General features: G+C 44.1%; 1 protein-coding gene across 1 annotated transcript in view; it reads left to right on the top strand.

Moving 5' to 3' along the window:
- MTMR9 (myotubularin related protein 9) overlaps positions 1 to 27,605 on the top strand; it is a 78,390-nt gene that overhangs the window by 35,333 nt on the left and 15,452 nt on the right. The window contains exons 4-6 of the mRNA XM_008248953.4: positions 10,022 to 10,195; positions 13,278 to 13,495; positions 26,780 to 26,941. Of these exons, the coding sequence (XP_008247175.1) occupies positions 10,022 to 10,195; positions 13,278 to 13,495; positions 26,780 to 26,941 (554 nt within the window). The remainder of the gene's footprint in view (positions 1 to 10,021; positions 10,196 to 13,277; positions 13,496 to 26,779; positions 26,942 to 27,605) is intronic.

Genomic DNA, 27,605 nt, shown 5'->3' with positions numbered 1-27,605 from the left:
CCAAGTGCATTAGCAAGGAGCTGGATCAGAAGCAGAGCAGCTAAGGCTCAAACTGCTGTTCTGATATGGGATGCTGGTGTTGCAAGTGGCAGCTTAACTTGCTATGCCACTAAGCTGGCCCCTCTTCCTTTTTAAAATGCAGGAAGGAACAAAGGATTTGATGTAGATAGCAGCTCTATTCTAAACTGTTTTGGTTAAGCATTATCTGGTGTATTACAGTCTTACTGGTATGGTACTTTAAATCATTAACCAGTAAGGGATGAATATGATGAGGTTGGCCATGATGATCATGGATGTACTTAATATATTTAAGATAGAGAAATGCTAAAGGAAACAACTGTCTCATTTTATAGGATGCCATGTGTAATAGGGAATTTGTACTGTGTTATCTGAAATCATGGTTTACAAAAATAGAGGAAGTTACAGAGCAACAGGTTTTACTCAATTTGGGGAAGAACATTCTAGGAACTAGTGATATCTAGGAATGCAGAAAGTTGGCCCTAAAAGATGGAACTTCTGTTTTCTATAGGTTTGAGGGACCTTCACAAAGTTCATGAAAAACGCATATTATGAAAAAACTGCATTTTGAGTTTATTTTTTTTTTGCACCAAAATAACTTGTACTACCTTGTTATAACATGGATCAACAGGGTCTAGCTGGAGGCACCAAGACAAAATATCAGTTTGAAAAGAGCCGCTATCGGAGCAACATGAATTCCACTTAAACGGAAGCAAGAACAAACATTAAATTTATGGAAGCCTGGGTAGAATGGCAAAATCGCTGATGCTTTGTGGGGACAAAACACTGATGCTTCTTGTGGGTGGTTGAGCTGGTTGGGATCTGCTCTCGGCCAAGAGGCAAGGGACTAAAATATATTTAAGGCTTTAGTCCTTGCCGTGTCAGTCCTGACTCTTGATATAGATAGGGAGACAGGCACCAGTTTCCCTCTATTTCCTGCTGATGTGGGTGTTGATATAAGGTGGGTGTCTATACTCTGGATCAGGTTGATTATAGAATAGCAGTCTTTTTTTTTTTTTTTTTTTTTTTTCGGACAGGCAGAGTGGACAGTGAGACAGAGAGACAGAAAGAAAGGTCTTCCTTTGCCGTTGGTTCACCCTCCAATGGCCGCTGCGGCCGGCATGCTGCGACCTGCGCACCGTGCTGAGCCGAAGCCAGGAGCCAGGTACCTATCCTGGTCTCCCATGGGGTGCAGGGCCCAAGCACTTGGGCCATCCTCCACTGCACTCCTGGGCCATAGCAAAGAGCTGGCCTGGAAGAGGGGCAACCGGGACAGAATCCGGCGCCCTGACCAGGACTAGAACCCGGTGTGCTGGCGCCACAAGGCGGAGGATTAGCCTAGTGAGCCATGGCGCCGGCTAGAATAGCATGGGTGGCTCAGGTTGATAGCAGTCACTCATTCCTGTAAGAACTCCCACACTCTCAGGGTCTGGGTGTTCAATACCCACACCAGGATGGGGACACATGGAGATGTCTCCAGAGGCCAGGTGTCATTGGCTCAATGCATCCCCACATGGCAGAACCCGAGAGGCGCTGGGTTACTGCTTTGGGTAACATTAATGAAAAACATGCAGTGTTCACCATGAAGGAAAAGGGGCCAGGTTAGAAGCAGCAGACAGTAGTAAGGCATTGTACCAAGAAGAGGTAAACAAGTTCCAAGAGGAATTTTTCACCGCAGGTCCAGCCGGTTGGGGTGACCGCCACCAAACATACGGCAAGGAGTAGAGAAGGCTGCGAGCACAGATAGCAGCGGGGGTGACAGTGCATTATAGTAAGACTGTAAGCAAACTGAGAAAGGGTGTCTGAGGAGGAGTAAAGTCGCAGATCACTGTGGAGCCAACCATCTGAGAGAAGATGGAGAGGGTAGACTGATGAAGTTGCATACCACTGTCTCTCCTGTAGAGTTACTTGAAGAAATCTGTCGAATTCAGGAATGGTCAGGGGCATGAGGAGGCAGCTCGTCCAGTATTGCAGAGAGCTGCGTCCACCTGAGAGTGGTGGGTGCTGTTGGGGTTGATTTGTATAATAGAGGTATAACTAATCTGAATGAAGTAAAATGTACCCAGGGAGGCTGTCCTCTGAGCTTAGCAGCAGTAGGGGTAGTCAGTATCACTAGGTAGGGTCTGTTCCCATTTTGGATTTAAAGCAGTCTCAATTTGTTTTAGATGCAGTCGCTGGGTTGAAAGGTGGGGATGTAGTCAGAAGGTGGAGGGTATGGTTTGGGGAGCTGCACGTCTGCATGGGCCTGTAAATAAGAGCACATGTCACTGAGAAGGGGGAAAGTGAGAGGAGGAGCAATGGCTTCAGAATTAGGGAGTGAAGGGAAATTTGGTGTGAGAAGAGGTCTTCCACAGAGAATTTCAAACGGGCTGAACGTTATGGTTTCTGGGGGAAGAGATCTATTTTTTTTTTTTAAGATTTATTTATTTGAAAGTCAGAGTTACACAGAGAAGGAGAGGAGGAGAGGGGTCCTCTATCCACTGGTTCACTCCCCAGTTGGCTGCAATGGCCAGAGCTGTGCCGATCTGGAGCCAGGAGTCCCTTCTGGATCTCCCACGCAGATGCAGGGGCCCAAGGACCTGGGCCACCTTCCACTGCTTTCCCAGGCCATAGCAGAGAGCTGGATCGGAAGTGGAGCAGCTGGGACTTGACCTGGCACCCATATGGGATGCTGGCCCTGCAGGCAGCAGCCCCACCTGCTATGCCACAGCGCCGGCCCTGAGATTTATTTATTTATTTATTTTTTTGACAGGCAGAGTTAGACAGTGAGAGAGAGAGAGACAGAGAGAAAGGTCTTCCTTTCTGTTGGTTCACCCCCCCAAATGGCCACTATGGCTGGTGCACTATGGCTGGTGTGCTGTGGCCGGTGCACTGTGCCAATCTGAATCCAGGAGCCAAGTGCTTCCTCCTGGTCTCCCATGGGGTGCAGGGCCCAAGCACTTGGGTCATCCTCCACTGCACTCCCGGGCCACAGCAGAGAGCTGGACTGGAAGAGGAGCAACTGGGACAGAATCTGGTGCCCCAACCGGGACTAGAACCTGGGGTGCTGGTGCCGCAGGCGGAGGATTAGCCAAGTGAGCCACGGCGCCGGCCCCCAAGATCTAATTCTTAATAGTTCCAAAGGAAGGAGTTTTACCCAGTCTAGGTGAACCTGAGCAGAGAGTTTTGTCAGAGCTTGTTTTAAAATTCCATTCTTCTGTTCCACTATTCCTGAAAGGGGAAGTGGGGGATCAATAGAGAATGTGGAAATGCCATGAGACATGGAGAGAGATTAATAGTTTTTGAATAATTTGGAAGGTAAATTCTGGTCTGTTATCCGAGTAGAAGCGGTGTGTCCAAATCTGGGAACTATGTCTTCTAATAGTGTAATAGAAATGGTAGAGGCTCTTTTATTTCAGTGGGGAAAGCCCCTGAGTAGGTTGAGTAACCTAAGAAGTCGGCCTCCATAACCAGAAGGTAATATATCCAGTTAGCTGGTGCCATGTGGGTGAAATCATTATGCCAGTCCTCTCCCAGGAGCGATCCATGGGCCTGCGAGTAGGGAACAGGGCTGGTCTGATATTAGAATCGGGGTTAACAGTCTGACAGACTTTACAAGTCTGGAATATGTCACACAGAATTTCCTTATGGTGGGAGTCAGGTGTATGTGTGATTTTAGAAAATTGAGAGTTTGGGTTTGAGTGATGTAGAGAGTGAAAGTTTCTTAAAAAGGTAACTTGGAGAGAAGAGGGGAGTATTAGTTATTATCCAGAACCACCGTGAGTCCTCCATGGAGGCCCCTTGTTGAAACTGAGAGATCTCTAAATCTGAGTAGACAGGAGCCAGATTGAAGAGGAATGATGGGACTGTTTGGCCGTGGGCAGCTGCTTTAGCTGTCAGGTTGGCTTGGTTATTTGCCTCTGACAGTACTGTTTATCCTTTTGGAGGCCCCTGCAATGAATAATAGCAGCTTTTGTTGGCGGCTAGGCGGTATCAAGAAGAGCTTGCCATTTATTACAGATATTCCTTTAGCTGTCGGGAACCCTGTCTCTTGCCATATCTGGTGTTAGAATGATGATATAAGCACATCGGGAAGTGTGGATGTTAATGGTCTTTCCTTTTCCTAAAGTCAGAGCTTGAGTCAAGGCCAACAGTTTGGCCTGTTGGGAGTTTGTGCCCTGAGGTAGGGGTCAAGCCTCTATGAGCCCTTGGTGGGAAAAAGAGAAGGTATCATTATAGTGTATCTTTATTATCACATAACCAGCCAAAAAAAGGGTGGGGGCGGGTGGGTGGGATTGGAGGCACTGCCATCAATGAGCCAATCGGGGGCTAGGGGAAGGTGATTGTCCATGAGGTGGTGGAGTGTAGTCGGGGAGAAGTCAAGGAAATCAGGGCAGGAGTGGGGTTTGAGGAGATGAGATAGGGTGGTAGGGAGAAGAGAGCCCGGTTAAGAGAGGGGCAGCAGTGGGAGGTGACAGTGGGCTAGGGAAGAGTGGAATGGAGACTCTGAGTGCAAGATGGAGATACAGACTGAAGAACCTGTGACTGGAGGTCTTGTAGCTGTGGGAGAACCAGATTGGTAGTGGCTGATGACAGGTGAGTGTCTGGGCCTCAGGGATGAGGAGCACTGCCGTGGCCAGGGTCTTTAGACACTGGGGCCAGCTCGGAGAAACCCTGCCCAATTTCTTGGAGACGTAGGCCACAGGGGTGTTAGAGTCTCCTGCTCTCTGGGCCAGGAGACCAAGTGGTTTTCTCTTAGAGCCATAAACAAGAGAAGGAATGGTTTATGTGGGTTAGGAAGGCTGGGGGCAGGTGCTTCTAGGAGAGCCTGTTTTAGAGTTTGGAATGGGGTTTCTTGTGGGGAGTTCTCTTGTAAGGGCTCGTCTAGATCCCTTAGCTTCATAGAGACGTTTGGCAATATGAGAAGTTTAGAATCTAGATGTGACAATACCCCATGGGTCCCAAGAAAGAAAAGCGGTCATGTTTAGTATATGGGAAAGGGTGGAAGTACGGTGCCTATTTTCAGGCAGGAGTTGCATGAGTGTCTGGTGTCACGAGAAGTCCCAGAAAGGTATTGGGAGTAGAGATTAACTGAGCCTGTCTTTTTTTTTTTTTTTTTTTTGGATAGCCTGTAGCCTTTTTCAGCTAAAAAATATATAAGACTTGCGGTATATTGAAGACAGGTTTCTTGGGAGGGGCTACTGGGTAAGATCATGAGCATATTGAAGAAGGGTGTTGGGTGAAAATAGATAGAAGCTAGGTCTCCCTGGGGGCCTGTCGAAAGCACTAGAGACTCTTGGAACCTTGGGGTAAACAGTGCAGTAAGTTGCCAGGTGAGGCAGGAATCGGGGTGAGATCAGGGAAAAGCAAAGAGTGGCTGGGAGATGGGTCGAGAAGAATTGTGAAGAAGGCATCCTTTAGATCCAGAACAGAGAAAAAGAAGTTGTAGGGGCTATTTGGGAGAAGAGATGGGGTTAGGCACGACTGGGTATGTGGGGTGGACAGAGGCATTAATGCAGTGGAGGTCCTGTCCTAGGTGAGAAGAGCTATCTGGTTTTTGGCAGGAAGTCTAGGTGTGCTATGGGGCGAGGGAGCTAGGATGAGTATGTGAGCCTGAAGGACGTGGTCTGTAATGGGCTTTAGGCCTCTGGCCTTCTGAACAGCAGTAGCTTTTGTGGGATCCTTTAGGGAGATGCAAACGGGAGTATGGTGGGTGGCAATTACAGGGTGGGACGTATCTCATGCTGTAGGGTTGACCAAAGGGAGAGAGGGGGCCTGGGATGGGAAAGTGGGGAGAGGGAGGCCCTTGACATGGAGAAAAAGCATAAGGGTTTTGTTGCCAGAGGGAATGGAGACAAATGCTCCCAACTGGTGGAGGAGGTCTCGCCCAAAAGGAGTGGTGGTGGTCGAGGCAATTGGGGAGAACAAGGAAGGAATGCAGAGGCTAATATCTCCAAAGGATCAGTATAAAGCAGGAGTTTTGTATGGTGTTGCAGTGAGGCCCTTCATGCTGACAGCAGGGGCAGAGGAAGGAAGGAGTGGGCCACAATATTCATTTAAAATAGATAAGCTAGCCCCAGTGTCCATCAAGAAAGAGATCCACTTGCAGACACTGTTCCTGTCACCCTTGGTCCTTGGGCTCATCAGTGACAGCACCACTGAACTCGGGCTTCCTTGTTCTGTTAAGTTTAACAGAGGTGAGATGTCCTGTGTTAGAACTGGCCAAAAAGAGGGCTGTCCCGGATGGAGAGGGCATCCCACTGGGGGCAGTCTGTCTCCCAGTGTCCCTGTGGTCTGCAGTTTTGGGCCAGGCCTTAGAGTTGGGGCAGGCCTTGACCCAGTACCCGGTATTGTGTTATTGAGGGCTGAGATTTGGCTTACAGGTGGGCTTGTTGGGTTTGGTGGACTAGAGAGGCAAGCATCTGACGCTTTAATTTGGTGTGTTTTTCTCCTAAATCCCTATTGTCAAAGATGCAAAAAGCCACATTCATGAGGTCCTTCTGGGGCGTTTGTGGACCATCTTCTGGCATTTGGAGTCGTGCTGGATATCTGGAGCCAACAGGGATGAATTGGAGGTGTAAGAACAGCAGACTTCTGGGAATTGGGATCCATGTTCATACCATTGCCTCTGTAAAGTGGGCCGTAGCGAGAGCAACGTTTTCATCAGGCCCCGGCTGATCTCGGGAATCTTTCTGTAGTTAACCTGCTTATGGCTGTTCTTATCCATTTGCTGCCCATGTGCAGGAGATCATGTGATCTTGGGCCTGTAGTCCTGGATCCTTGGGTTGGTAGGCCCAATCCGAGATAGGGGTGGCTCTAGGGTCGGCCCGAGTGGCCTGTGAGTGTCTATCTGAGGCCTGTCAGTACAGCTCATCTGTGTGCTATTTGGCACCATGCCAAATATGCTCCCATTCATCTGGAGTTAAAGTAGAGGGTAGAATGAGATAAAGACCCTACCAAGCTGTAGGACTGGATCAGGGAAGCATCCCTTGTGTTTGGAGGGGTTCTCTGACAATGAGCCTAAATGCTCCTCAGTTTGATTAAGGTCTGATAAAGAGAAAGGACCCTGTATCCTGACTGGACCTTCTAGGACAGCCACCTCCCTCAGGAGAACCAGCCTAGGTTGTACAGTGCAGGAGGGAGTGGCGGGAGGAGGGGGGGATGGGGTGGGGAATTGGGTGGTGTGGTGGAGAGGAGCCGGACAAATGCTCAGGAGGACCCAGGGCTGAGGTCAGGATCAAAGAGGATGTGAGGTGGAGGGAGTGAGGGAGGGCTTGTCTTCATGGGAGGAACAGGATAAAGAAGGGTGTAAGAGGAACAGAGTGGGGAGACCGAGGGCAGGGGTCAAGATCACAAGGACAGTGCGAGGAGGGAGAAAGGAGTGGAGGGGCAGTTGTGGCTGCCGCTGAGGGGTGGGAGGAGGAGCACCGGGAAGGCGGAGTTGGGGGGCAGCTCTGTCCCTGAGGCAGAGGAGGAAGAGGGTGGGAAAGGAGGGCAGGGGGTGGGGTGGGGTGGGGGTGGGGGCAGTTCAGGCCTTTTTCCTCCACGAGGATAACTTGCAGCAGGGACAAGAGCTACAGGGAGTGGGGCGACCTCAGGAGGAGGAGAGCCTGGACATAAGGGACCTCTGGCCGTTTGCCATCCCCCTCTGTAGAGCTCTCCAGATTGTGGAGAACTTGGAGATCGAAAGTGCTGAATTCTGGCCACTGAGAATCATTGTCCAGTCTATATTGTTCCAGAACATAGTATGTGGTAAGGAGAAAAGCAATCATTTTGGCCTTATCTCCACTCTCAGGCCCAAGGCCAACAGGTTTTTTTTTAGGAGGCAGGCCAGTGGGGAGTCTGGAGAAATGTGAGAAACTTCAGAACCCATGGATCAGGCAGAATACTTGGCTCGCCCTGGGGTGTTTCCCAGGAAGGAGCTCCCACAACCCAAATCTTCCAGAGAAGAGAAGGAGTCCCAGTGTTCAGGACACGTGTCCCTAGACCAGGACATGGGATTGTTCCCCTTAACCTTCTGAAGATTTGTCCCTTGTTCCCAGAACTAAGGAGAGGGGGAGAGGAGCAGCTGAAGCCAAAGTCTGCCCCAGGGCCCTTGGGAAGGCAAAGGCTAACCTCTTACTAGTCCGCGGGCTGGGAATTGGGTCCCGTGTGGCCTGTGGTGGAGAGATCTGGCAAAAGGTTTGCAACTGGCATTCGTGTGAGAACAGAAGAACGAAAAGGTGGGGGTGGATTTAATTGGGTCGGTTGGAGAGGAAGAGGCAGAATTATGAAAAAGGGAACGGGTGGTGAGAGATGAGATGGCTGACTTCTTACCAGTCCGCTGATTTGAGAATCGAGTCCGGAAGTTGCATGTGGTGGAGAGGGATTTGCAGCTGGAGCTGGTGTGGAAGCAGAGAGTTGGGAAGGTCAAGCAGATTTAATGGGATCAGTTGGGGAGGAAAAGGGCAGAGTTGGGAAAATGGAGGGAGTTGGGTCGGAGTTCAACTGTGTGGGAACAGCATGGCTGTCTCTCCTGGAGATGAAGGGGTTCACCAGGGCCGGACGTCAATGGTCATCTCGTGGTCCTCACCCCCGGTTTGCTCTCTGTTATTGTGGGGCAGGCCAGTATACAACCCCCACCAGGTGGAAGGAGAGTAGCAGGCTCTTGTGAGAGGCAGGTTCTCCCACCACTGCCTACCAGTCACGTGAGCTTCCGAGGGACCCCAATAGATGAAGGGGCTGATCTCTTGCACTGCTCCTCACACAGGGCACCAAATGTAAGGGTAGAAGAGCAAGGCAAAGAGGAGATAGCCAGAACAGGCTTACTCAGAGGCAAACTTGAGAAGGGGTCACTACCGGCGAGTACGCGGCCGAAGCCCTGTTCTCTTACAGACGGAGGCTTATGTCGTTAAGGCAGTTGAGGGTCATGAGTATGTGGGTGTTAGGTGAGGCTGAGCTGGTTTGCGTGAACTTTTTTTTGTGGGTGTGGACTTTTCAGACTTGGTGGGTGCAGGCTAATGGTCGAGGCAGGGTCGAGCTGGTTGAGGAAGAATGCAGAGGATTAGGATCTGCCCTTAGTCACCTAGGCAAGGGACTACAATAGATCTAGGGCTTTGTCCTTGCTACATCACCATCTACAACAATTTTCAAGGAAAAAAATTAATCTTGTTCTTGCCCTAATTGAAGAGAAGCAATGAGTAACATTGGAAAATGGTCAGCTCAACTGGTTCAGATTACATGATTCTGACTGGAAACATGAAAACAGAGCAAACTTTCTGCACAGCTGATGCCAAATTGTTGTGCACAGATCAGCTGCAAACAAGAGCAGAGCTTTTAATGGAAATTATAGACAAGTGGGATTGAAGTCCTGAAGAATTTCTTGGATCAGATGAAACGTGGCTTCACCAGTATGATTCTGAAGACAAAGCAGCAACCACCAAGGGGTGGGAGGGGTCCAGTCCGAGTTACAGTGGACCAATCTAGAGCCACGGTCATGGCAACAGCTTTATTGGGATGCTCATGATATTTTGCTTGCTACCTTTTGGGAGGGCCAAGGAATGATAACATCTGATTATTAGGAGAGTGTTTTTAGGAAAGTTAACCAAAGCTTTAGCAGAAAAAAATGCCTGGGAAAGCTTCGTTACACAACCTTCCATAAAACGATGCTCCCTCTCATTCCTCTCATCAAACAACAGCTCCTGGATTTGGCCTGGTCTAACCCCAGAAATTGTGGAAATTTGGGGAGTGAACAAGAGGAAAGGAGATCTCTCTCTTCATCTCTCTGCCTTTCAAATAAATAAAATGAAAAGATTTTAAAATATGTATTAAGCTGGATGGAGCTTATGTTGAGAAATAGTTAATATTTTTCTCTTAATTTTTCTATGAGATTTTTAAAGTTCTTTCATATTTGAAGGATTCCTTTTGTTAAATTCTTGAGAAATGGCTTTTTCATCAGTGAAAGTTAATTTCTAAGATCCTTTAAAAATTTTCGTATTTTGTGATATTGAAATCATTGCTTAACCTTGAAATGTTTGTTTTTCAGACCAGTGAATGGAGGCTAAGCTATGTCAATAAGGAGTTTGCTGTCTGTCCCTCCTACCCACCAATTGTCGTAGTGCCCAAATCCATTGATGACGAAGCTCTTCGGAAGGTAGCTACATTTCGACATGGAGGGCGCTTCCCAGTACTAAGCTACTATCATAAAAAAAATGGAATGGTAAGTGTACAGAACTGTTGCTTGACTATAGGGTGGGGATCTTGTTCCCCTTTTCTGTATACCTGTTCATTGTACTGTTTAGCTGTGTCTCTCCTACTAGGGCTTCCTTCATGTAAACTTTAAGGAATCAGGAGTAGTGTGTTTTCTGTGATGAAGATATGACTGAATCCTTTCTCTGAAAAATCCCAGCTAAGGTGAGGGAGAAAGAGAGGAAGGAAATATCATAATGTTCTTAGAGTTGTATCTACAGGGGCCAGCGCTATGGCACAGTGGGTTAAAGCCCCAGCCTGCAGTGCCAGCATCCAATTTGGGCACTGGCTGCTCCACTTCTGATACAGCTCTCTGCTGATGCACCTGGGAAATCAGTGGAGGGTGGGCCAAATCCTTGGGCCCCCACACCCATGTGGAAGGCCTGGATGGAGCTCCTGGCTTTGGATCGGCTCAGCTCCAGCTGTCATGGCCATTTGGAGAGTGAACTGGTGGATGGGACACCTCTGTCTCTGTCTCTACCTCTCTCTGTAACTGTCTTTCAAATAAATACAGTTCCTTTTTTTAAAAGGTTTATTTTATCTATAAATTACATTGAATTTGTTAAAAACTAAACTATTAAAAATTTTAAAAAAAGTGGTTGGGGGGTAAAGCCCAGATAAACTTAGCTTCAGGAAACAGGACACAAAGGAAACCAGTGTCTTATTTAATCCTGTAGCTTTATCTTTTTTTTTCAAAAGAGATTTATTTGTTCGGAAGGCAGAGCCACAGAAAGGCAGAGTTAGAAGAGAGATCTTCCATCTGCTGACTCACTCCCCAGATGGCCGCAATGGCCAGAGCTGGGCCAATCCGAAGCCAGGAGCTTCTTCTAGGTCTCCCATGTGGGTGCAGGGGCCCAAGGACCTGGGTCTTCCTCCGCTGTCCTCCCAGGCCACAGCTGAGAGCTGGACTGGAAATGGATTGCTGGGTCTTGAACTGGCGCCCACATGGATGCTGGCACTACAGACAGCACCCTCACCTGCTACACCACAGCTCCGGCCCCTTGCAGCTTTATTCTTAAGGGAACTTTCTCTGCCCAGATTAATGATGAGATACTTTAATTATTCTTGCCGGATTTCCCTGGCTAAGGTGAATTAAGATGTTTGTATTTTCAAAAGGGAGATTTTATGTCATTTAGTCATAAGTTAGATGTGAGTTGTGAATTGAACAGGCACAGGCCTTGTGTGTACATGTTTGCAAAATAGTTTCTTAATCTCTCCTTTCTCATTTTCTCTCAGGCAATAAACTGTTCATTTTTAATAATAAGTAAATAATAATAAGTAAGTTATAACTATCTTCTGTTTTCTTTTTCCTCCTAATATGTCAGACATGGATATTTAGGATAAAAAGATTTTTTTTAAGATGCTGCTTAGGCATCAGGCCATCTATCCTGCATGCTTAGTAGCAGTGTTCTTCAGAAGATTCCTTATAAAGCATTTTAACAGCTAACACTAAGCCCATTTAAGTGGTAAGCCTGCCTGAGAGTTCACCACTGCCATCCTCTAGATGACCTTTCTTGGTCACATTAAACTTCCTGGTAGTTAATGCATCAGCATATAGTGATGATCTGCTGAATAATTCTATATTATTAACCAGGAATCAGATTAGTATTATAGGTACTTGTTTGTTTCTTTCTTTTTTAAGATTTTATTTATTTGAGAGGTAGAGTTACAGAGAGAAGTCTTCCATCCGCTGGTTCACTGTCCAGATGGCGCCAATAGCTAGAGCTGAGCCTGTCCAAAGCCAGGAGCCAGGAGCTTCTTCCGGGCTTCCCACATGGGTGCAGGGGCCCAGGCACTTGGGTCATCTTCTACTGCTTTCCCAGGCCATAGCAGGGAGCTGGATTGGAAGAGGAGCAGCTGGGACTAGAACCAGTGCCCATATAGGATGCCAGCGCTGCAGGCTGAGGCTTAGCTTATTATGCCACAGCGCCGGTCCCAGGACTTATTTCTTTAGCAAAGTTCGAAGTATTTGGAGACAAGTGGGTGGTAAGTCTTGGAGTACTAAAAGGATGGCAGAGGGCTACTGGAGAATAAGCCAAAGATAAGCAGCTTTTGAGATACTTAAAACAATTTCTCTAACAAGAAAAACAGTGCATACACTTTCTTATTTTGCCACTGGTACTTTTAAATAATTCTTCCTAAAGCCTGTCAACCTTGTATATAAAGTTGAAGTTATAGGGAGTCATAAATTTACTATCCCCTCTAAAGAGCTGATAATTTAGTCTGGCAAATAAACTGAAAATAGAAGGATAAAGAACATCCAAATGTGATTATGTGCCTAGGGCATGGGACTACGTAGCCAGATGGCTGAACCTTTATTAGGTAATAGCAGAGACAGGGCTCTGTCCTTGAGGGAGGGTGCTGCAGGCTCTGAAAGGCTGGGGGAGGACCTGCACAGCTTACAAGGGTTGTCTGGTAATGCAGATGAAATTTCCCCAGCAGTGGCCACCTGTGATCATCCCTGTGGGCCAGACTCCGATCTCTTTTCTATGTCAAGATCCCTCCTAGGCAGAAAGAGGTGGCTGTCAGAAAAGCCTGTGCTGCATCTGCTCCTTCCTAATGTGGGTAGATACACATTTTGTTTCATGAAAGGCCAGCTTCTCAGAGCCATTCCTGTGCTCGTGGAAGTCAGCAGTTGCTGTGAACAAGCAACTTGGAATACACCAAGGAAATGTATTTGGGATGGGATATTTTACTCTTCCACAAGGTCAGGCTTTATTGGCTCATTGGCCATTATTGTCTTCATCACAGGGCCAGGTCTACTGGGTATTCGACTCATGGACTAAGTAGATTACAATATTTGACCAAAAAAAGGTGATAGAATTTATTGTGTGAAAGTACTTTGAGAGTAGGAAGACAGATGGTCTAAAAGTGTAAGAGTTGTCTTTGTTTTAAAGTCACTCACACATGGAAATATTTCTTTGCTTTTGTGTCAAATCTCCAAAGTGCTGCACAGTCGTTTTTGAGATACTCATAACCTCGCTCATTCCCTTGTGTTTTCAGAACCTTTAAAGGCAACTATTACTGAATTTTCAGCTGTATTGTGCTTCTAGGTGATTATGCGCAGTGGTCAGCCACTCAGTGGCACAAATGGGAGAAGGTGCAAGGAAGATGAGAAGCTAATAAATGCTACCCTCAGGGCAGGGAAGCGTGGCTACATCATTGACACACGCTCTCTGAACGTGGCTCAGCAAGCTAGGGCCAAGGGAGGCGGCTTTGAACAAGAAGCTCATTATCCCCAGTGGAGGCGGATTCACAAGTCCATTGAGAGGTAAAAAACTGGAGACCGAGGGGTCCTTATTTGAAGATAATTAGAGTGGGTGAGACCTTAGCTGTTCAGGAAACACAAGTGCTTAAATGAAATGTGCATGTTAATTTAGGAGCAGTCTGTTTGAAAATCTTCTCATTGTGTGTGGGTTTTTTTTTTTTTGGGGGGGGGGGGCTCAACTGTATTAATGTTTAATGGACACAAATTGTGTATATTTACAGGGTAAAATATACTGTTTTGATATAGGTACATATCTCAGATCAGTTAATTAACATGCATTGCCTTATATACTTTCCTGTATGTGGTGAAAACATTTAAGATTTACTCTTAGTGAACCAGTGGATGGAAGACCTTTCCCTCCCTTCCTCCCTCCCTCCCTCTCTCCTTCTTACTTTCTGTGACTCTACCTGTCAGATAAATTTAAAAAAAAAAAGCAATTTTCTTTTTTTTTTTTTTACTGTGACTTTCTCTCTTTTTTAACTTTTATTTAATAAATACAAATTTCCCAAGCAAAGCTTATGGATTACAGTGGCTCCCCCCCCCATAACTTCCCTCTCACCCACAACCCTCCCATCTCCCACTCCATTCACATCAAGATTCATTTTCAATTATCTTTATATACAGAAGATCAATTTAGTATATATTAAGTAAAGATTTCAACAGTTTGCACCCACACAGAAACACAAAGTGTAAAGTACTGTTTGAGTACTAGTTACAGCATTAGTTCACATTGTGCAACACATTAAGGACAGAGATCCTACATGAGAAGTAAGTTCACAGTGACTCCTGTTGTTGACTTAACAAATTGACACTCTTGTTTATGGCGTCAGAAATCTCCCCAGGCTCTAGTCATGAGTTTCCAAGGCTATGGAAGCCTTTTGAGTTCGTGGACATTGATCTTATTTAGGCAAGGTCATAGTCAAAGTGGGAGTTCTCTTCTCCCTTCAGAGAAAGGTACCTACTTTCTTTGATGGCCTGTTCTTTCCACTGGGATCTCACTCGTGGAGATCTTTCATGTAGGTTTTTTTTTTTTTTTTTTTTTTTGTCAGAGTGTCTTAGCTTTCCATGCCTAAAATGCTTTCATAGGCTCTTCAGCCAGATCTGAATGCCTTAAGGGCTGATTCTGAGGCCAGAGTGCTGTTTAGGACATCTGCCATTCTATGAGTCTGCTGTGTATCCCGCTTCCCATGTTGGATCGTTCTCTTCTCCTTAATTCTATCAGACAGTATTAGCAGACACTAGTCTTGTTTATGTGATCTTTTTGACAATCCTATCATTATGATCAATTGTGAACTAAAATTGATCACTTTGACTAATGAGATGGGATTGGTACATGCCACCTTGATGGGATTGAATTGGAATCCCCTGGCACATTTCTAACTCTACCACTTAGGGCAAGTCAGCTTGAGCATGTCCAAATAGGACATCTCCTCCCTCTCTTATTCCCACTCTTATATTTATATATATATAAAACAGGGATCACTTTTCAGTTAAATTTAAACACCTAAGAATAATTGTGTGTTAATTACAGAGTTCAACCAATAGTATTAAGTAGAACAAAAAATACTAAAAGGGATAAAGTATTAAGTTCGTCAACATTCAGGACAAGGGCCGATCAAGTCACCGTTTCTCATAGTGTCCATTTCACTTCAACAGATTTCCTTTTTTGTGGTTGGTTAGTTGTCACAGATCAGTGAGAACACATAATTGTCCCTTTGGGACTGACTTATTTCACTCAGCATGTGTTCCAGATTCCTCCATTTTGTTGCGAATGACCAGATTTCATTGTTTTTTACTGCTGTATAGTATTCTATAGAGTATATGTCCCATAATTTCTTTATCTGGTCTACTGTTGTTGGGCATTTAGGTTGATTCCAGGTCTTAGCTATTGTGAATTGAGCTGCAATAAACACTGAGGTACAGGCAGCTCTTTTAATTGCCAATTTAATTTCCTTTGGGTAAATTCCAAGGAGGGGGATGGCTAGGTTGTATGGTAGGGTTATATTCAGGTTTCTGAGGATTCTCCAGACTGACTTCCATAGTGGCTTTACCAGTTTGCATTCGCACCAACAGTGGGTTAGTGAGCTTTTTTCCCCACATCCTCGCCAGCATTTGTTGTTGGTAGATTTCTGTATGTGAGCCATTCTGACCCAGGTGAGGTGAAACCTCATTGTGGTTTTGATTTGTATTTCCCTGATTGCTAGTGATCCTGAACATTTTTTTTTTTCATGTGTCTGTTGGCCATTTGGATTTCCTCTTTTGAAAAATGTCTACTGAGGTCCTTGGTCCATCTCTTAAGTGGGTTGTTTGTTTTGTTGTTGTGGAGTTTCTTGATCTCTTTGTAGATTCTGGTTATTAATCCTTTATCTGTTGCATATTTTGCAAATATTTTTTCCCATTCTGTCAGTTTCCTCTTCACTTTCCTGGCTGTTTCTTTTGCAGTACAGAAACTTCTGAATTTGATGCAATCCCAAATGTTAATTTTGGCTTTGACTGCCTGTGCCTCTGGGGTCTTTTCCAAGAAGTCTTTGCCTATGCCAATATCTTGCAGGATTTCTCCAATGTTCTCTAATAATTTGATGGTGTCAGGTCATAGATTTAGATTTTTAATCCATGTTGAGTGGATTTTTGTGTAAGGTGTAAGGTAGGGGTCTTGCTTCATACTTCTGCCTGTGGAAATCCAGTTTTCCCAGCACCATTTATTGAATAGACTGTCCTTGCTCCAGGAATTGGTTTTGGATCCTTGATCAAATATAAGTTGGCTGTAGATGTTTGGATTGATTTCTGGTGTTCCTGTTCGATTCCATTGGTCTATCCATCTGTTTCTGTACCAGTACCATGCTGTTTTGATTATAACTGCCCTGTAGTATGCCCTGAAATCTGGTATTGTGATGCTTCCGGCTTTGTTTTTGTTGTACAAGATTGCTTTAGCTATTTGAGGTCTCCTGTGCCTCCATATGAATTTCAGCATCATTTTTTTCAGATCTGAGAACAGTGTCTTTGGTATTTTGATTGGTATCGCATTGCATCTATAAATTGCTTTTGGGAGAATGGACATTTTGATGATATTGATTCTTCCAATCCATGAGCATGGAAGATTTTTCCATTTTTTGGTATCTTCTATTTCTTTAAGATTTTGTAATTCCCATTGTAGAGATCTTTAACGTTCTTGGTTAAGTTTATTCCAAGGTATTTGATTGTTTTTGTGGCTATTGTGAATGTGATCAATCTTAGAAGTTCTTTCTCGGCCGGCGCCGCGGCTCACTAGGCTAATCCTCTGCCTTGCAGCACCAGCACACAGGGTTCTAGTCCCGGTCGAGGTGCTGGATTCTGTCCCGGTTGCTCCTCTTCCAGGCCAGCTCTCTGCTGTGGCCAGGGAATGCAGAGGAGGATGGCCCAAGTGCTTGGGCCCTGCACCCCATGGGAGACCAGGATAAGTACCTGGCTCCTGCCATCGGATCGGCGTGGTGCGCCGGCCGCAGCGCGCTGGATGCAGCGTGCCGGCTGTGGCAGCCATTGGAGGGTGAACCAACGGTAAAAGGAAGACCTTTCTCTCTCTCTCTCTCTCTCTCTCTCTCTCTCACTGTACACTCTGCCAGTCAAAAAAAAAAAAAAAGTTCTTTCTCAGCCATGGCATTGCCTGTGTATACAAAGGCTGTTGATTTTTGTGCATTGATTTTTTTATCCTGCTACTTTTCCAAACTCTTCTATGAGTCCCAGTAGTCTCTTAGTAGAGTTCTTTGGATCCCCTAAATAAAGAATCATATCATCTGCAAAGAGGGATAGTTTGACTTCTTCCTTCCCAATTTGTATCCCTTTAATTTCTTTTTCTTGCCTAATGGCTCTGGCTCAAACTTCCAGACCTACATTGAATAGCAGTGGTGAGAGTGGGCATCCCTGTCTGGTACCAGATCTCAGTGGAAATGCTTCCAACTTCTCCCCATTCAGTAGGATGCTGGCCGTGGGTTTTTCATAAATTGCTTTGATTATATTGAGGAATGTTCCTTCCATACCCAGTTTGCTTAGAGTTTTCATCATGAATGGGTGTTGTATTTTATCAAATGCTTTCTCTGCATCTATTGAGATAATCATGTGGTTTTTCTTCCACAGTCTGTTAATGTGGTGTATCACATTGATTGATTTGTGAACATTGAACCATCCCTGCATACCAGGGATAAATCCCACTTGGTCTGGGTGGATAATCTTTCTGATGTGTTGTTGCAATCTATTGGCCAGAATTTTATTGAGGATTTTTGTGCCTATATTCATCAGGGATATTGGTCTGTAACTTTCTTTCAATGCTGCGTCTTTTTCAAGCTTAGGGACTAAGGTGATGCTGGCTTCATAGGAAGAATTTGGGAGGATTCCCTCTTTTTTGATTGTTCTGAAGTTTGAGAAGAATTCGAGTTAGTTCTTCTTTAAATGTCTGGTAGAATTCAGCAGTGAATCCATCTGGTCCTGGGCTTTTCTTTGTTGGGAGGGCCTTTATTACTGTTTCAATTTCTGTCTCAGTTATAGGTCTGTTTAGGTTTTCTATGTCTTCATTGTTCAACTTAGGTAGGTTCATGTGTCCAGGAATCTATCCATTTCTGATAGGTTTCCCTGTTTGCTGGCATACAAGTCCTTGTAGTAATTTCTGATGATTCTTTTTATTTCTGTGGTGTCTGTTACGTTTTCTTTTTCATCTCTGATTTTATTGATTTGGGTCTTTTCTTTTTTTAGTTAGTTGGGCCAATGGTGTGTCAGTTTTATTTTTTCAAAAAAGCAACTCTTCATTTGGCTGATTTTTTGTAATTTTTTTTTTTTGGATTCAATCCTATTGATTTCTTCTCTGATTTTAATTATTTCTCTTCTCCTACAAGATTTGGGTCTGGTTTGCTGCAGTTTTTCTAGATCCTTGAGATAAATGGAAAGCTCATTTATTTGGTGTCTTTCCAATTTCTTGATATAGGCACCTATTGCTATAAACTTTCCTCTTAACACTGCTTTTGCTGTATCCCATAAGTTTTGATATGTTGTGGTGTTATCCTCATTTACTTCCAGAAAGTTTTTTGATTTCTTCTATGACCCAGTGTTCATTCAGGAGCATGTTGTTCAATCTCCATGTGTTTGCATATGCTCTAGGGTTTCCTGAGTTGCTAATTTCCAACTTCATTCCACTGTGGCCTGAGAAGCTGCATCATATGATTCCAATTCTCCTGAATTTGCTGAGACTTGCTTTATGGCCTAGTATGTGGTCAGTCCTAGAGTAGGTTCCATGCACTGCTGAGAAGAATGTAAATTCTTTAAATGTAGGATTGAAAGTTCTGTAGATATCTGTTAGATCGATTTGGGCTATAGTGTTGATTAAATCTGCTGTTTCCTAGTTGATCTTGTGTCCCGTTGATCTATTCTGTGAGTGGAGTATTGAAGTCCCTGTTACTATTGTATTGGAGTCTAAGTCTCCCTTTAAGTCCCTTAACATATCTTTTAAATAAACTGGTGCCCTGTAATTAGGTGCATATACATTTATAATAGTTACATCTTCATGTTGAATTGATCCCTTAATCATTATGTAGTGCCCCTCTTTGTCTCTCTTAACAGTTTTTGTGTTAAAGTTTATTTTGTCTGATATTAAGATGGCTACACCAGCTCTTTTTTGGTTTCTGTTGGCATGGAATATCTTCTTCCAACCTTTCACTTTCAGTCTGCATGCATCTTTGTTGGAAAGATGTATTTCTTGTAGATGGGTTTTGTTCCTTAATCCATTCAGCCAGTCTGTGTCTTTTAACTGGAGAGTTGAGGCCATTATCATTCAATGTGATTATTGATAAGTAGTAGCTTTGCCCTGCCATTTTCCCAAAGATATTTTCTAATATATGCTTTGAACTTCCTGTGATCTTTTACTGGGAGGTTTTCTTCCTTTACCTTCTTTCATATTGATGGCCATGCTTCTGTGTGTAACACATCTTGAAGCATCTTTTGCAGGGCTGGACGAGTAGTGACAAATTCTTTCAATTTCTGTTTGCTATGAAAGGTCTTTATTTCACCTTCATTCACAAATGAGAGCTTTGCAGGATATAATATTCTGGGCTGGCAGTTTTCTTCTCTTAGTACCTGGGCTATATCTCGCCATTCCCTCCTAGCCTATAAGGTTTCTGGTGAGAAGTCAGCTGTGAGTCTAATTGGAGATCCTCTGAGAGTAATCTGATGTTTCTCTTTTGCAGATTTTAGAATCTTTTCTTTATGTTTCACTGTGGTGAGTTTGATTACAATGTGTCTTGGTGAGGATCTCTTTTGGTCATGTTTATTAGGGGTTCTATGAGCTTTCTGTACTTGGATGTCTCTGTCCTCCAAATCTGGAAAGTTCTCTGCTAGTATCTCACTAAAAAGGCCTTCTAATCCTTTCTCCCTCTCCATGCCTTCAGGAACTCCTAGAACCCGAATGTTGGTTTTTTTAATAGTATCCTGTAGATTCCCAACAATGTTTTTTAGATTCCTAATTTCCTCTTCTTTTCTTTGGTTTGACTCTACACTTTCCTGTGCTCTTGTGCTCTGTCTTTTCTTTTTTTCTTTTTTTTTTTTTTTTTTGACAGGCAGAGTGGACAGTGAGAGAGAGAGACAGAGAGAAAGGTCCTTTTTGCCGTTGGTTCACCCTCCAATGGCTACCGCGGCCGGCGCACTGCACTGATCCAATGGCAGGAGCCAGGTACCTATCCTGGTCTCCCATGGGGTGCAGGGCCCAAGCACTTGGGCCATCCTCCACTGCATTCCCTGGCCACAGCAGAGAGCTGGCCTGGAAGAGGGGCAACCGGGACAGAATCCGGCGCCCCTACCGGGACTAGAACCCTGTGTACTGGCGCCGCAAGGCGGAGGATTAGCCTAGTGAACCACGGCGCTGGCCTGTGCTCTGTCTTCTGAGTCTGATATTCTCTCTTCTGCTTCACTGATTCTGTTTTTAAGGCTCTCTAATGCATTTGTCATTTGATCTATTGAATTTTTCATTTCATTTTGATTTCTCTTCACTATCATAATTTCATGTTCTATTAGTTTCTGCATTTCATTTTGATTCCTCCTTAAGATTTCATTTTCACAGAAGAGATTTTCTATCCTGTCCAGTAAGGATTTCTGTAGTTCAAGAATTTTTTTGAAAACTGCTAAATGTATTTATCATAATTTTTTTGAAATCGGTATCTTGCATTTCTTCTATCTCATCATCTTCATAATCTTGAATTGGGGTGTCTTGTTCATTTGGGTGCATTACAATGTTTCCTTGTTCTTGTTTCCTTGATTTCTGCATTTGTTACTTGGCATTGTGGAGATATTCTTTGGTTTCTTTTTTTTTTTCCTTGCTGTGGTGGTTTTTCTTGTTATACTATGACTCTAAATTAAGTGGACTGTCTGCTTTTGATGGATCCTTAGAGGCTTGTGGTGGGTGTGGCCAGAGAGCTCTGTTCAGTTCTTCAGGGTTAAGGGTGTGCCAAATGTGACACACCCAGGTTAGGCCTGGTAAATCTTCTCTGTCTCTCTGTCTCTATTTTTTTTTTTTTTTAATCAGAAGCGAAGTAATTCCACACAGCTGAGCAGAATTGAAGGCAGTCAGTGTCTGAGCTCTGGCCCCTGTGGGTTTAATATTCGTCTGCTCTGTCCCAAGGACCACAAAAAGGATCTGTTCAGTCCTCGGTGTAAGCTCAAATTCCCCTGAAATCTCCCACCGGGTTACCAAGGTTATCGAGATTGTGGCATCTCCTGAGAGTACTCACGTCTCAGGCACTCTGTGAGTTCTCTCACACACCCTCAGTTTGTTTTTTTCCCCCCGCCACGGTCCCTGTTCATTAGCTCCACACATTTACTAGGTCCTAACCTCCTGTTATTTCTCCCCACCAGAGTCAGGTTTTTCTGCTTCGCTGAGGGTGGGTGCAGCCCAAAGGTGGCACAGCTTTTATGTATGTCCAAAATGGCGCCTGCTCTTTGTCTTGCTCGCCTTTGTAAGGTGAGTGGAGAGAGAGAATCGTGTCTGTACCGGTCCTTCTATTTTATTTTATTTTTTCTCTCCTCTAGCCTGGTGAACTTTCCCCCCATGGGGCTTCAAGCCTCGTTCCCTCTAGGCTCTTCCTGCCGCTTCCCCGCCAGTGTCTCAGGCTACTGAGGTTTTGCCTCACCTTCCTTTCCAGTGCTGGAGCGTAGACTCGGCAGCTGGGGTCCCAAGCTGTGGACGTTAGTGCCCTCCACGTTGGTCCACTGTGTCCCACTAGTTCCGAAAGAGTTTCCTCTGCTGTTTTTTCCCTAACCCTTCCCTGAAACTACAGTATCTCCACTTTTATTAAACTATCAGTGTGCTCCCTCCCTATTCTGCCATCTTGGAGGACGCCAAGCAATTTTCAGGTACACAATTCATCATTAACTGTAGTCACCACACTGTATAATAGGTTTCCGGAATTTACTCCCATCGGACTGAAACTTTGTATCCTTTAATCTTCCTGTTACTGAATGAGGTTGGTTCACTGCCAGTGCACACAGAGACCAATCTGATACTCATCTTTTGAGAAGAGAAAGACCAGAGATACAGCTCAAATCTTACTCCGCAGTCTGGGGTCTATAAGTCTTATAAGTTAAGTGGGAAAAGCTGATACACAAAAAGTGTTGGTGAGGCAAGTTGTGCTTACAGAGGCTTGGAACCTACCATTTATGGTGAAGTTTGGCAAGATGGGCTCCAGCTCTATATTTCCTTGGTCCATGGGCCCCTTGCTTCTGCATGTAAGTTCCTCTTGTGTTCTGGTTCTACAGGTTAGGTTTTTCTTTCTTTACATGCCCAAGATGCAATGACTTGCAGTTTTTGCTCTGTTCCCTCTGTGCTTGTGTGACTAAGTCTTAAGTGGCTCTCCTAAGGAACCAGGAACTTTTTTTTTTTAAGATTTATTTATTTATTTGAAAGGCAGAGACAGAGAGGGAGAGCCAGAGCATATTAGGGAGCTGGATCGGAAGTGGAGCATCTGAGACTCAAACCAGCAGATCATATAGGATACTGATGTTGCAGGCGGCAGCTTGACCAGCTGTGCTAGGATTTGGGGTTGGGGTAGAATGGGGTGGGAGTAGATGGGGGGAGTTTGGGGAAGGTTGGTGAGGGTTGATGGGGCATTCATCTGTTAATGGACACTTGAGTTGACTTTAAGTCTTAGCTGTTCTGAATAATGTTGCAGTGAACATGGGAGAGCAGATATCTCTTCAAGCTCTTGATTTCATTTCCTTTGATCATATACCCAGAAATGGGATTGATGAATTATGGAATAGTTCTATTTTTAATTTTTTAGGAAACTATACTGTTTTCCATAATAGCTGTATAATTGACATTACCACCAACAATGTATAAGAATTCCTTTTCTTCACATCCTCCACAACTTGTTTTCTATTGTCTCTCTGATAATAGCCATTCTAGTAAGTGTGAGATTTTAATTTGCATTTCCCTGATAATTAGTAATGTTGATGTACAACATTCTAAGCTCTTTTGATATATCTGTTGGCCATTTATGTGCCTTGGGGAAATATCTATATAGGTCTTTTACCCATTCTTTAATCAGATTTGTTTCTTGCTATCATGTTTGAGTTCCTTATATATTTTGGATATTAGGTCCTTTCTTAACGGATATAAATATTGTAAATATTTTCTCATTTGGTAGGCTTTCTCTTTACTCTGTTGATTTCTTTGCTATGCAGAAGTTTTTTAGTTTGATGCAGTCTAATTTGTCTACCTCACTTCTGTTGTGTGTGCTTTTTTGGTTATATAAAAAAAATCCTTGCTGAGACCAATGCCAGAAAGCTTTTTTCCTTTGTTTTCTTCCAATAATTTTACAGTTGCAGGTTGCACATATGAATCTTCAATCCGTTTTGAGTTGATATTGTGTAAAGAAAAGGGGCCAGTTTTTTCTACTGAATGTTTTCCCACCACTGTTTACTACAGAGATATTCTTTCCCCAGTGTGTGTTCTTTTTTTTTTTTTTTTTTTTTTTTTTTTCTTGACAGGCAGAGAGGACAGTGAGAGAGACAGGTCTTCCTTTTTCCGTAGGTTCACCCTCCAGTGGCCGCTGCGGCCGGCGCAGCACGCTGATCCGAAGCCAGGAGCCAGGTGCTTCTCCTGGTCTCCCACGCGGGTGCAGGGCCCAAGTACTTGGGCCATCCTCCACTACACTCCTGGGCCACAGCAGAGACCTGGACTGGAAGAGGAGCAACCGGGACAGAATCCGGCTCCCTGACCCGGACTAAAACCCGGGGTGCCGGTGTGGCAGGAGGATTAGCCTATTGAGCCACGGCGCGGGCCCCTAATATGTGTTTTTGAAGCCTTATTTGAAGATCAGTTGGCCAAAAATGCATGGAATTATCCTGTGCTGTCTATTTAATTCCATTGGTCAATACCTATCTAACTAAGCCAGTACTATGCTACTTTGATCACTATAGCTTTGTAGTTTATTTTAAAATCAGGTAATGTGATACCTCCAGCATTGTTCTTTTTGCTCAAACAAGACTGCTTTGGTTTTTGATGCTTTTTGTGAGCCTGTTCAAATTTTAGAATTTTTTTCTATTAAATCATTGGAATTTTGATAGGGATTGTATTAAATCTGTAGATCAGTAAGGTAGTATGGGTATTTTAATATTCTTCATCCATGAACAAGGAATATATTTCCATTTATTCTGCCTTGATTTCTTTCATCAGTATTGTAAAATTTTCATATGTAAATCTTTTATCCCCTAAAGTTTCCTAAGAAGTGTGTTCTTTTTATTGCTGTGTAAATGGGATTTTCTTGATTTCTACTTCAGATAGTTCTTTGTTAGTGTGGAAGCACTCCATTTGTATGTCAATGAACAACTGTTCATTCTAAGAGTTTTTGGTTGAGTCTTTTGTGTTTTCTCTATACTTCTTTAAGATCATCTGGTTTTCAAACAATTTACTTCTTCCTTTCTCTTGCCCAGCTACTCTGCCTGAGGCTTCCAGTACCAGAAGTGGTGGGAGTGTGCTGCTTTGTCTTGTTCATGATCTTATGATCAGGAGTATGATGTCAGCTCTGTGTGTGTCATTTATGGTCTTTATTGTGTGAAGGTACATTGCTTCCATACCCAGTCTTTTGAGTATTTTTCATGAAAGGATGTTGTTTTTCTACATCTATTGAGATGATCATATTTTTGTGTTCTTCTGTGAATATGGTTCACGTTTATTGGTGTGTGTGTGTGTGTGTGTGTGTGTGTGTTGAACCATTCTTACCTCCAAGGGATAAATCTCACTTGAATGTGGTGAGTTACCTTTTTAATGTGCCATTGAATTTGGTTTGTTGGTTATTTTGTTGGACTTTTGCATCTGTGTTCCTCATGGATACTGGCCTCTAATTGACGTTTCTTGTAGTCCTACTCTGGCTTTTGTTTGTTTGTTTCATAGTCAGTAGGATTTCTTTAAGTTGCTCCCATGTCTTTTTTTTTTTTTTTTTTAAGATTTATTTTATTTACTTGATAGGCAGAGTTACAGAAAGAGGTAGAGCCAGAGAAAGAGGTCTTGCATCCACTGGTTCACTCCCCAAATTACCACATGGCCAGAGCTGAGCTGATCCAAAGCCAGGAGCCAGGAGTGTATTCTGGGTCTCCCATGTGGGTGCAGGGACCTAAGGACTTGGGCCATCTTCTGCTTTCCCAGGCCATAGCAGAGAGCTGGATCGGAAGTGGAGCGGCCAGGACTTGAACCGGCGTCCATAAGGGATGCTGGCACTGCAGGCCGGGGCTCTAACCCACTGTGCCACAGCGCCAGCCCCCTACTCTGGCTTTAATATCAGGGTAATGCTATCCTAATAAAATGAATTTGGAAGTATTCAGTTTTTTGGAAGGGCTTGAGAAGGACTGGTTTTAATTTTTAGTTAAATGCTGGTAGAATTCAGTCGTGATGCCATCAGGACCTATGCTTTTCTTTGGGTCAGGAATTAGAAAATTTTGTACCAATCTCTTTACTTGCTATTGGTCTGCTGAGATTTTCTCAAACAGATATAGATTTGGGACAGGTTGTATGCTTCTAGGAATCTATCCATTTTTTCCCCTAGGTTATCCAACGTGTTTGTATATAATTGTTTATAGAAGGCTCTTAGGATCTTTAATATTTCTTTAGAATCAGTTGTGATGTCTCTTCCTTTATTTCTGATTTTGAGTCTTTTTTTTTTTATTTGAAAGTCAGAGTTACAGAGAGAGGGAAGGCAGAGAGAGAGGTCTTCCATCTGATGGTTCACTCCGCAATTGGCTGCAATGACCAGAGTTGCGCTGATCTGAAGCCAGGAGTCAGGAGCTTCTTCTAGGCCTCCCATGCGGGTGCAGGGGCCCAAGGACTTTGGGCCATCCTCTACTGCTTTCCCAGGCCATAGCAGAGAGATGGATCGGAAGTGGACCAGCTGGGTGTCGAACCAGCGCCCATATGAGATGCTGGCACTTCAGGCCAGGGCGTTAACCTGCTGCACCATAGCACCGGCCCCGAGTCTTCTCTCTTTAAGTTAGTCTAGCTAAAGGTTTTTCAACTTCAGCTTTTTCAAAAAACCAGCTCGCTGGCTTGCTCTCATGTTATGAAATAGACAAAAACAAAACCAGGGCTTCTCTTGGATGCCCACGGATGAGGTTTAGTCAGCATTCTTTTGTAAGTTGGCCGTGATCTTGTTGCCGGAGGATCTGCTCCTCTAAGTGTAGGCATGTGGTTGCTAAGCTGACTGAATGGATTGGCTACTTCTAATGATGTTTCCTAAATCAAAGCCATTGGGATCTAATTTCTTCCCAAGCCCACTGATTTTCGCACTATTTCTTCTGTCTATATAGTCTCTGATTTACACTTCAAATGAGTGGTTTGTGATTGCTTCTGGGCCCATGAGTAGGAGTCAAAACTAAAACCAGTGGGATCCGAGCTGATCTTGGGTATCACTGCTCATGATACCAAGGTGTCACGTTAGAGCAGCGGGAATAGGTTGCAGATGTAAGCAGGGCTGTGTCTCATAACCTGTCCCAAAGTGCAGGCAGGATTTCTCCCCAGTCAGATAATCTGGCTGTGTGAACTGGGTTTCCTCTCTTCAAATGAGGAGCAGTTTGTTAACCAGGACAGGTATTTTAAACATCTTTGCAACAGTGTTTAAATATTAGTTTTTGAATTTCTAATCCTCAAGTTACTATACAGCAGGGTAAATATTTTTATGGTATTTTGAACTGATTTTCCTCTTGGATGAATTGGAGACTGAGGGTTTTTTTGTTTAATTGTTCTCTAGTTTTCATTTGTGACTTTCTCTTTCTTTCTTTTAAAAGATATCACATTCTTCAGGAGAGCTTAATCAAACTTGTGGAAGCTTGTAATGACCAAACACATAACATGGACCGATGGCTCAGTAAGCTGGAGGCCTCCAACTGGCTGACTCACATCAAGGAAATTCTGACAACTGCCTGCCTTGCAGCCCAGTGTATCGACAGGTAAATTACCTATCCCTGTTCCGGAAAGAGACATACACTGGCAAGCAGACTTTGTGTTTACCCAGGCGTATGTTTATAGATTGGTAAAGTTTGTGCCAGTTCTGTATCTTGTGTTCAGATCATTTTATGAATTACTACATAATTCAGTTATTGATAGAGGATATGTGTAGAGTCTGGCATTTACTCGATAATTAATGTTTATTAAATATGAACTATGCACATACACATGTCTTCTATGACACAAAATTTTTAAGTAATAACAAGCCTTACTTTTCTATAAAATCTTTAAGTTCTGAGTTTACCAGTTTTCTTTTTCTTAAACTGAAAAGTAATAAAAGGAAGTTTTCTTATTTTCTCAGAGGACCTGCCTCACCTCTTTACTGCTTTTTTTTTTTTTTTTTTTTTTAAGATTTATTTACTTATTTGAAAGTCAGAGTTACACAGAGAGAGGAGAGGCAGAGAGAGGGGTCTTCTATCCGATGGTTCACTCCCCAATTGGCAGCAATGGCCAGAACTGTGCCGATCTGAAGCCAGGAGCCAGGAGCTTCTTCCAGGTCTCCCATGCGGGTGCAGGAGCCCAAGGACTCGGGCCATCTTCTACTGCTTTCCCAGGCCATAGCAGAGAGCTGGATCGGAAGTGGAGCAGCCGGGTCTCGAACCGGCA

The sequence above is a fragment of the Oryctolagus cuniculus genome, chromosome 2 (assembly GCF_964237555.1).
Source record: "Oryctolagus cuniculus chromosome 2, mOryCun1.1, whole genome shotgun sequence".
NCBI lineage: Eukaryota > Metazoa > Chordata > Mammalia > Lagomorpha > Leporidae > Oryctolagus > Oryctolagus cuniculus.
This window is presented reverse-complemented; position numbering and strand designations above follow the sequence as displayed.